Source organism: Osmerus eperlanus, chromosome 4 (assembly GCF_963692335.1).
Source record: "Osmerus eperlanus chromosome 4, fOsmEpe2.1, whole genome shotgun sequence".
In the NCBI taxonomy this organism is placed as follows: Eukaryota; Metazoa; Chordata; class Actinopteri; order Osmeriformes; family Osmeridae; genus Osmerus; species Osmerus eperlanus.
The window spans coordinates 6,149,177-6,160,309 of NC_085021.1; the positions used below are offsets into that span (position 1 = coordinate 6,149,177).

Consider the following 11,133-nt stretch of genomic DNA (forward strand, 5'->3'; position numbering starts at 1 on the left):
CTGAGATCACTTCATGTCACACAATAACTCTTTGTTTACTCATTGTGCACCATCCCATAATACACTCTCTCGTGGTTACAAACTGAGCCTGCAGTGTTTATTGTCTACTAATTTGTTTCGCTCTGTATCCGTGGAAAAAAAAAGGAATTTGAGAGTTTTTTTGTGCTGCCACATGATGATATAGAACCCGACTCATCAGAGATTTGAAACTGGCGCCATGATGACTCATCAGCTAGGGAGAAACGGTTGAGACCGGGTTGCCATGGTGACACAGAGCCCTGTTACTGTATGTTACCCTGTCCTCTGTATCTAGCCCCCAGAGGAAATATGTCTAGCAGGCTCCAGATATGATCAGTGTGTGTGAGTATGTGTGTGTGTGTGTGTGTGTGTGTGTGAGTGGCTGTGGTGGGGGGTTCGGCCACAACTGAACTCTGAGAGATCCAGAACCTTCCAGGCATGCCCAAGCTCCATCCTGCCTAAGGCCTTGCTGCTACACTGATTAACTTTTAATTTGCGGCCGTTTTGTTTCCAGGCCCAGACTCTAATGGGAAATCCTGCTACTGTGATTCAGATAGATATTGTTTAGTTTCACGTCAGCATTTGCGGTTTTCCTGTCACATTGAATTGAGAATGCTTTGTATTGCTGTGCATTGCTTTCTGGGATGTTATGGGTAGAGTCAGTGGTAGGAGTTGGGATGGTATAAATTATAATCTTGTGTGTGTGTGTGTGACTGCTTTACTGTGTGTGGGTATGTACATAGAATGGACAAGTTTTATATGATATAGAGGGAGATGAAGTAACACAGTCACGAAAGCAGCCTTCTGTATTCACACTGCATGCCTCCTGGAATGAGCAGACATCAAGCAAATATCTTTATTTTGGAAAGCCACATGAAAGAAGGATAGGGAGAGAAACGTTACTGTATAGTACAACATGAAATAGTTATGTTGTATGCTAGTGCATAATGAAGGAGGCAAGTATCCACAGATGTCTTTGAGTAAAAAATAAACATTAAATGTCTCATCATAAAAGATCCTTTATGAGTTCCGTCATACATATGGTGGTGGTTGGGACCTCGCTTACTCACACATACACACATGCACATACACATACACACGTACACACCTACACACACACACACACACACACACACACACACACACACACACATACACACATCTACACACATAGTGAAAGCACTCACAACACACTTACACTCGCACACACGTATATATGGACGCAAGCACACATGGACACACACACATATACACGCACACATATACTATATACAAACACACACATACACTCATACACACACACATACAAGGACTCACGCACACATGCACACACACACATGCTTGCCAGCACACACATACACCAGGAACGAGCTCAGTACTGGTTGCCCCTTTCATGTGGCCCAAACGGCTAGATTTTCTTTTTTTTCTCAGGGCATCCTTCCAGACTCCACAGTTGCCTCAGAACTTGAACTCCAAACCAAAGTTTATTTTTCGACAACTTGAAAAAGTGCCGTAGCTCAATCTATGCTTTGCTGCAGCCCTGTTTGGCAGAGATACAGCCTGTGCCCTCTCATCTGAACGTTCCTGTCCTCCACTAATGTCAAACACACCCAGAATCAAAGGAGCCTCTTAGTTGTGAGAAGTCAAGTCTGGTCTCAGAGCTCAAGGAACACCTCAGAGTTCACCTCCACCAAACACACTGACCTCATGCAACGACTGAAACGACACATTGTCCCCCAATTAAGAAATAAATATGACTAACAGCGTTAAATATGGGGAAAAGTGTTTTTCTTTTTTTTTGGTCCTTTTTTTTTGGTCACCTTGCAAACAAGTCACACGCTTGTGCCCTGAGGACACTGTATGCAGTCTCCTTCTCTTGCATGCCTGAGTCCTTTCCACCCCTTCTCTGTCTCTCCTCCGGCCAGTGCGCTTGAGTTTGCTTCAACAGGCAGGCTCTTACAACTGTACAACTCTATACAAGTCAGTCTCATCAGTGTCCATGGGAAAACACCCGGGCTTTCGTTTTTCAGCTACCCTCATCGAAGCCTCAGCCCCCCTGTACATGGTAGGCCCGTCTCTTGGCCTCTCCAGCACCCTCCAGCCTCTCCTCAGGTCCATGACTCAGCGACATGCTTCCTTCATCTGACATGCAGCGCTCCGTCATCAGTGTTCACATCGACAAGTTTGTTTATCGGCGGTGTCTAGCCCGCCGGTCAGTCCTATGTACAGAGCTCCCTCCGTTTCCTCTCTCTGCATGTGTGTGTGTGTGTGTGTGCCTTGTAAATATTTACATACATGTGCTGTTGTGAATGCTCGTCTTGATAGATTGGGATTCCGGAGTGTCCTGCAGAGTGAGGGTGATGGTGATGATGAGAGTGTTGCATCTACGCACTCCGAGGTGACCTCTGCTGTGGCTTGCTCCTGCTTTTCCTCCCTCTTCCTCCTCCTCCTCCTCCTCTTCCTCCATGCTTATGCCTCTCTCCTCGGGGCCCCTCCCCCTTCTGGGGATCCGCGTCCGGGCTGTGCTCGCGGTTGGGGTGACGGTGGCGTGGACGACGGTAACCTAGCGACAGGCAGTGCTGCTCCATGCTGCTGGGGTGGATCAGCGCCATCACATCCTGGTACCAGGGCTGGGCGGAGCCTGGGGGAGACCCCGTGCTGGGATTGGTGAGGGACCAGGAAGTGGCGGTGTGGGGGGCGGTGCTCCAGACAGACAGCCTCACGGTGACGGCAGTCCAGTGGAAGCCGTGTTCCTCCAGCTGACAGTGGTACACTCCCGAGTGACTGGGCTCAGCTCGGCGAATCAAAATGCCTCGATCCACGACCACCAGCAGATCACCTGACACCACCTAAAGAAAAGATGGGGGGAATGGGGTTCAGAAGAGAGACAGACAGACAGACAGTAAGGTAGACAGACATAAATACAGACAGGCAGACAGGCAGACAGTAAGGCAGGTAGGCAGGCAGGCAGACAGGCTCACCTGCTGCAGCTCTGGGCTGTTCTCTCCAGGCTCCTTGAACCAGGTGACAACTGCATGCTTGGACTTGGGGAGGCACTCCAGGTACGTGCTGTTACCCTCGGCAACCACCATCCTCCTCTGCTCAGCCTTCACCTGCAGGCCAGCTGGAGCAGAGACACAGTCCCATCAGCACCACCACCCCCCATTCTAATGATAACCAGGTGTCCATGTGTGTATAATTATAGCACTGTGTCTATGTGAATATCATTATAATGAGTCATGTAATGTATACTGCAATGTGTACTGTATACATGACAATACTGATGTACTGATGATACTATATTATTATCAGTATAATACTGTATAATACTATAATACTGTGTTTGTGTAATGATGGCAATATGTACACACCCCCTTGTCGGACACACTGGGTCAAAGGGTTTTGATCCTCTCCAACCTGACGGGCGTTCCTCCTGCACACACACACACACACACGCACACATAAACACACATGCACATAAGTGTTGCTGTAGGTTCTTTGGTCGTGTGGTGTGTGTGTGTAGCTGTAGGTGTGTATGATCCTCTAGTTGTGTGTGTGTGTAGCTGTAGGTGTGTATGATCCTCTAGTTGTGTGTGTGTGTTGTCCCACCTGCGTGCAACGGGCATGAATGGGCTGCAGGCGTGTCCGTCCCAGGTGCAGTATGGGTCCCTGGCCAGGCAGCACTCTGCACAGGCCTGGCCGTACAGCTCACACTGGAACAGAGCAAGCTGGGCCACACCCTCTGCTGAACCCACAAACAGCCACTGCTGCTCACACACACACACACACACACACACACACACACACACACACACGTACGTACACAGAGTTACAGAAATATAGAAACAAAATAACGACAGAAACATCATTAGACAGAGAAAAGAGCATGTAACCATTTGTGGTATAGAATTGATTTCGGTGCCACCACAGAGCGCGATGGTGAGTGTGTGTGGTGTGCGAGCCTGTGTGTGTTTGCATATTCACGACATGTTTTCACAACCTAGGTGTCAGCACGTCTTTAGCACTCTGTGGTTACCATAGAAACAAGTAATGAAGCTGTCCTTGGAGATATACGGTGAGAAAATGAAAGAGTAATGAATATTACGTATGTGTGTGCGTGTCTGTGTTTGTGTGTTGAAATGATCTTACCTTTTTCTTAGACAGGGTCATAGCAGTCACCGGTGACTTGTGCTGTAGGAAGAAGAGAGATGTTAGCATGGAGGAGAGCAACCCAACCAGCCAACAAGCCAGCCAGCAAAACAGTAATCAAAACATAAATATCCAACATCCATTCATTGTGCCTCCACTTTTTGAGTCAGCCAGCCAGCCAGTCAACCAACAAGCTGACGAGCCAAACAGCCTGCCAGCCAGCCATGCAACCAGTCAGCCTGCCAGTCAGCAGCGAGTACCTGAAAGACCTGCAGCTGTTCCAGGGTGACCTCCTGGGTGGGGCCCTGCTCTATGGGCAAATGGATGGACTTCAGCACCAGGCCACTGTCTGGAACACGCAGCACACACCTGCAGGTTAGCATGGAGCAGGCAGGCAGGCAGGATACTCCCCCCCCCACACACACACACACACACACCCACCTGTGCCGATGAACAGGACATCGTACTGTCCATCCACAGCCTCCACTCGGTCCACCAGCAGCCTGCTGAACTTATAGTGCACCCCCACCCGCACCAGCAGGGGGCGCCCCCCCAGGGGCAGCACGGCCTCCTGCAGCAGGGGGTGGGTGCGGCTGAAGAAGATGACATCATCAGGGTACTCCCGAGTGGAGTGGTAGCTACCGTAGGTGCTGCTAGGACACTGAGGTCGGGAGGGAGGGGGGACGAGAGAGAGGGAGCGAGAGAGAGGGATGGAGAGGCGGAGGGTTATTGGAGAAAAAAGGGAGAGAATAAAAATGGGCTCCAATGTCACAAGGAGAGAAGCACGAGGAGGACGCGTTGGAGGAGGAGGTCAAAGAGGAGAAGAAGAGTGGAAAGCGAGGGAGGAGGAGAGGAAGGAGAGCAGGTAGAGGAGGAGAGGAGAGAGAGGCGGGGCTGGACTCACAGTGCCAGGTCGTGGGTATGGCACTTTGCCGGTGAACTCTGCCCACTTGTACTGTGGCCCCTCCTTGTGGTAGAAGCTTCCTTTGAAGGCGCGCACCACATCTTGCATGCGGTACACACACACCGCAGAGCCATTCAGAACATCGCTGGGGAGAGAGGTCCAGTTCAGACTGGATGGCTTGGTAGGACAACCACTTCAAGCAACGCGTCACTTTAAGGTCTCAGAAAGGAAAATCATTTGTTTCACTCAATGTCTGTCTGTCTGAAAGTTGTTACTGTTTGGACAGCGCCTGTACTGTAACGCCAGAAGGATGGGCTGTTATATCAAGAGGGTACAGTTTGTCACTGTTTCCACCATTGTACTGACTTGGTTCAAACCAGATCATCACTCTGTCTTTGTCTTTGTCTTTGTCTCTCTCTCTCTCTCTCTCTCTCTCTCTCTCTCTCTCTCTCTCTCTCTCTCTCTCTCTCTCTCTCTCTCTCTCTCTCCTCTCTTTCTCTCTGGGCCCTATTTTAACGATCTGAAAGCAAGTAACAAAACGCAAAGCGCAAGTAACTTTGTGGGTGGGACTCCGGCGCTGTTGCTATTATACCGGCGGAATAAATGACTTTGCGCCTGGTGCAAATCTAAAATGGCTTGGTCCGAAGTAGCTACATCACTAATGGGTGTGGTTTGGGCGTAACGTGCAATAAACCAATCAGAGGGTCATCTCACATTCCCTTTAAGAGCAGGCGCGCTTGTTCCAAGGCGGATTGCTATTACAACGGCGGATTTGCCAGGCGCACGACAGGAGCGGTTCACAGCCGAGGAGACAGATGTTCTCGTCAGGGCCGTAAAAGATAGAGAAGTGGCATTGTATAGGAAAGGCAGAGCAGTTTTGTCATTGCACTAAGTTGCCCACTCATGCTGCTCATTCAAATTCTTATTCTTATTTTTATTATCTTTATTTTAATTGTTTAGTTCTTAGAATTAGTTTAAGCATTGTAATTTTTAACTTAATTTAAGACCCGTATATGTTTATTGTTTGAACCTTCCTGCCACAGTAAATTCCGTGTTTGTGTAACAGGCTACATGGCGAATAAACCAAATTCTGAATCTGATTGGGATGGGAGAAGAAACCCACCCAAATTAGCTTCGGTTAAACAGGCGTGGGAGGAAATTGCCACAATTGTTACAAATCAAGTTCACATAGGCTACATAGAGATTTCTCATGAAAATCTTTTTAATCAATAACATGAAAGAAATGTAACACAGCCATACAATAAATCAAAACTATGTAACGTAGCTTCGCAGGAAGAAGACCCTGGCCTCGCCAGCAGTGCGCACGGGCCAAGCTTGCGCCCTTAAAATAGCATCTGATTAATGCGCCATTGACTTTAGACTACGTTTTTCCTAGTCTGTGGCGGAATTGTTTTTCGGAAACTGCAAAATAGCACCAGGGAACGTTTGCGCCGGAACACGCCTCCTTTTTTCGCTGAACCGCCCCCGGGAGCGCAAGGTCATTCCCTAATTTAAATTTACCGACGTGCGTCTGTGGAGGGAAAAGTCCGCTTTGCGTCGAATGCTAACTAGGAATGATACTTGCGTCGTTGACAAAGTCAATTGCTGTGGGTGCAAGATAGTGCCCCCTGTCTGCCTCTCTCTCTGTCTTTCTCTGTCTTTCTCTGTCTTTCTCTGTCTTTCTCTGTCTTTCTCTGTCTTTCTCTGTCTCTTTCTATGTCTCTCTCTTTCTCTCCCTGTTTCAATGTGGCACAGGTTTGAACACGGTTATAATGAATGTTTTGATTGATCTGGGTGTCACTACGTTAGGGAAAATATGAACTCAGCCTCTCCCATTCCACACATACCCACACACACCCTCCCTTTCATATACACCCACAGACACACAAACAAACACACAAGCATGCACGCACATATGTACACACGAAGACAGTAAAACATGCAACCGGACAGACACACACACACACACACCATAACTGCATTCAGCACTCTCCTGCACACAGCATGAATCATTCAAGTTGCTGGTGAAAAGCCAAAAAGGCATGTATAAAAGACTGTTGTTAACCATAGAACATTCTGGAAGACAAAGCCATGTTCTGGCCATCTAGACCTCACTTAAGGGGCAGACACACCCATTATCAACACAATGTACAGTATGTATGTTTGTGTGTGTGTGGATGGTGTGTGTGGGTGGAGGTTCTACCTGGAGGTGGTGAAGAGGCCATAGATCAGAGGGTTCTTCTGGTCTTTCCCCTGCAAGATGAAGATGTCCTCTAGAGAGAGAGAGAGAGAGAGAGAGAGAGAGAGAGAGAGAGAGAGAGAGAGAGAGAGAGAGAGGAGAGAGAGAGAGAGAGAGAGAGAGAGAGAGAGAGAGTGAGGGAGAGAGAGAGAGAGAGAGAGAGAGAGAGAGAGAGAGAGAGAGAGAGAGAGAGAGAGAGTAAGAACGAGAAAGGGAGAGTGATAGTTAAAATACATTTTATGGCAAGGGTACAACCAGTAAATGTATGACTGATGGTGTTTTCTGTGGAAGCATGTCTGAGTGGTCCAGCCTAATGAAGCATAGGTAGTCCTATCTGCCTCCGTGTGTGTGTGTGTGTGTCTGTGAGAGAGAGAGACCTAGAAACTCTTCTCAGCCTCCTCCATCACTCCCCCCTTTCTACCTTTCTCAATTATCTATCTCCCCTACTGGCTCGTATCCTCCCTCCCTCCCTCCCTACTCTCTTTATCTCCTTCCCTCCCTCCCTCTCTCTCCATCCCCAACTGCTGCCGGCCTCTTTCTTTTGTCCCCTCGAGGAACACATGGACACACACAGGTGCGCTGCTGTGGGGAAAACTCCTGGTCTGTCTCTCCCAGGCCCCCAGACCACCTCCTCCCGACACACACACACACACACACAAGCTCAGTGGTGTTGTTGTGGTGCAGGACTCTGAAGCATATCAGGTTCTCACATTCCTCTCACTCCCACTGCTTCAGGTGGCCTCGATGGGATCTGCCTGCTGGGAATCTAATCTCATCACACACACACACACACACACACTGGCGCTGCAGAGCACAGCCAAGCCCCTCGGGGCAGAGCAGAGGAGTATGGGTAAATTATACCATGCTGAGCAGATTGTCCGCAACTCTCTGTTGTTCTCTTTCTCTTCTGTTTTGAAAACATCTTCTTCTCACTCCTTTTCTTCTCTTTTTAAAGGCAGCATGATGAGTGAGATGAGGACGCACACTACAGGAAACAGCCTCCATCTTTGGGGCATGCAGAGGAGACAAGGAGACGAAACTCCACCAGAGGATTGAGACTGACCCCAGGAGACTCACACGCCTCTTTGTCTCTTATCTGCACACGCGTTCATCCCTTTCTCCATCTCTCCGTTCCCACAACAATCAACAATCTTCTTCTTTTTAAACCCCCGGTTCGTTTTTTTATTCACTTAACGAGTCTGTTTGTCCTCAACTGTCACCAGCCGGCGTTTCCTCTTTTTATTTCTTTGTCTGTCTCCTGCCATCCTCTCCTGCTGAGGGCTCCAGTTGTGTCGGTTATACCGAACAAAGGAATGTTTCTGCCTGTGGAGAGATATCCTTGTCTGGCCCGCACCCCCCCCCCCCTCTCCTTTTCCCTCCCTCACTCGCTCCCTCCCTCCCCAGCCTCAGCCCCTATCCTACTCCCCCCCCCCAGCCCCCAGTACACTCCTCCTTCCAAAAACAGTCGGGATGTGGGTACCATCTCACTTTTCTTCTACCACCCAGCAACACACCCACACACGCTCACACACAGACACACACACGCTCACACACAGACACACGTGAACTCCTCGCAGACCTCAGACAAAGCAGCAGACGGGCTCTCTGACTGTGTGCCGCTCTGCTCCACACCTTGAGGATGAAGGCACATTCCAGAGAGTTCCGACACACGACTTCCTGTTTCATTGGGGACAGTCGAACTATTCCAGCCATGTCAAACCTGCTACATTTGATGATAACACACTGAGATGCCACATATTAACCTGAGGAACCAGGCTTATCTAGTCTGAGAACCCTGACCCTTTGACAGAGACAGAGCGGGGGGTGTGTGTGTGTATGCATGCGTGTGCATATGAGTGTTGCCGTGCTAGACAGGCTTCATCGGAATTTTCGGAACTCGCACCCTTCCTGTATGCATGTTCGGAGTGTTGGGCCCATGGAGGCACCACAGGGGGTCAGACAGGACAGCTGACCAGCCGGCCACGCTTGAAGACCCTCACTCAGGCGCTCATGGGAGTCGTAGTGTTTCCAGCCAACAGAGCGTGGTGTAAACACCAAACCGGCAGCCAGGACAGGCTGATGTTTATGTTCCTCATGGCGAGGTGTGTGTGTGTTTGCTTACGTATTCCCAGTTATCACGGCAGGTGATATGGGCCGTGGTGTATCAGTGTGAGATGGGATCGGGTCTGGTTGAGCAGGAGACAGAGACAGGGACCGGTCTCTTATCACTGCTGTCTGTGTAAACAGAACCCCTACAGCAGGATAAACAGCCTGACTCCTCCACAGCCTGCTGCTGGGGTTGCTGAGGCACACACACATACCATACCTACACACACACATACCATACCTACACACACACATACCATAAACACACACACACATACCATAAACACACACACACATACCATACATACACACACACATATACTTTACACACATATTATTCAGTCACACACACACAAGCACAAGTATGTATACTCACACACACAAATACCATACATAAATTCCTTGTTTGTGACCACTTACTTGGCAATTTAACTCAATTCTGATTCAGATTCTGATAACAAACACACACACAAACTAACAAAACAGAATGCTATCCTTTATATCCTAATCATCCTTCTCTTTTTAAATAATAATAAGTCTGGCCAAACACACAAAATACACACACACTCCCACACACACAGAGGCGAAGGACAGTTCTTTGATGCACCTCTAATAGAATCTTCAGCCCTGCTGGTTGCTACAGCGACCAGGCCTGGAGCCCAGAGCCGGAGAGGGCCGAGGGACGGGTTGGCTGGTCACCGTGGTAACGGTGAAGAACCACCACCACCACAGGGAGGGTTCAAGTTACCGTAGCGACGTGATCATACACACACACACACACACACACTCTCCAGACGTTCTGTTGGCCAGTGTGAGTCTGTTCTCAGACAGACCAGACGACGCCTGATATTAACACACGTATGAGAGCACATCAACTCCTCCAAGCAGCAGACTCTGAACTGTGGAACATCAGCATGCAGCTGCAGCCCACACCATCCATCCACACACGTGTGCATGTACTGTACATCAGTACCTCCGTCATCCTCGACTGGAGAGAGACTCTTCCTCAGAGCTTTAATCCAACCAGTCAAAACACTGCTGCTCTGGGCTCAAACTGAGGGTCCATCAACTGGGGGTGGGAGCTGTGTGTGTGTGTGTGTGTGTGTATAGAGGAGGTGGGGAACACTCACGTAGCTGGTGGAAGTGTGTGTGGATGCCGTCAGGCCCGGGGATGGAGCAGACCATGCGGGCCTTCTGGAATGTGCTCCATTTGTTCACCAGGCTCCGCTGGCCCCCAATGTCGTTCTGGACACACACACACACATACACACACACACACACACACACACATACACACACAGAAGTATTATCATTCATCAGAGATTGGAACAGCACATGCAGATGTAACCAACTATCCAGTAGACAGCGATAGCACAAACATAAACAACCCCATGTGTACAGGACATACAGAAACACGCATACACACATGCATGAGCACAATTTACGTAAGCGCAAGTGACGGCCACACACACACACACACACAAACAGGCCCGCAGCAGTGAGTCTACCCGAGGCCAGGCACGTAGAGCTGCTCACCTTGCAGACACGCGCCACTCTGGAGTACAGCACCTTCCCAGCAGCCCCCTCTGCCTCCTGAGCGCGCTCAGTGAAGAAGACGTAGACCTTATCGTCCTCGGGGTTATCTGTCTCTGACATGGGGGCCACCGCCACAAATTGGGCATCTGCAGTGAGCCACAGTCCGATAAGGAGAGAGGGA

The 11,133-nt window shown here is 49.4% G+C and overlaps 1 protein-coding gene across 1 annotated transcript in view; it reads right to left on the minus strand.

Moving 5' to 3' along the window:
* Positions 1–820: 820 nt before the first annotated feature.
* Positions 821–11,133, minus strand: part of sema3h (sema domain, immunoglobulin domain (Ig), short basic domain, secreted, (semaphorin) 3H) — a 21,766-nt gene continuing 11,453 nt past the window's right edge. The window contains exons 7-17 of the mRNA XM_062458338.1: positions 10,953–11,098; positions 10,547–10,661; positions 7,275–7,344; positions 5,072–5,216; positions 4,609–4,828; positions 4,428–4,516; positions 4,168–4,209; positions 3,628–3,785; positions 3,390–3,451; positions 3,000–3,142; positions 821–2,867 (exon numbers count right to left, since the gene is read on the minus strand). Coding sequence (XP_062314322.1) covers positions 2,403–2,867; positions 3,000–3,142; positions 3,390–3,451; positions 3,628–3,785; positions 4,168–4,209; positions 4,428–4,516; positions 4,609–4,828; positions 5,072–5,216; positions 7,275–7,344; positions 10,547–10,661; positions 10,953–11,098 — 1,655 coding nt within the window. The 3' untranslated portion in view covers positions 821–2,402. The remainder of the gene's footprint in view (positions 2,868–2,999; positions 3,143–3,389; positions 3,452–3,627; positions 3,786–4,167; positions 4,210–4,427; positions 4,517–4,608; positions 4,829–5,071; positions 5,217–7,274; positions 7,345–10,546; positions 10,662–10,952; positions 11,099–11,133) is intronic.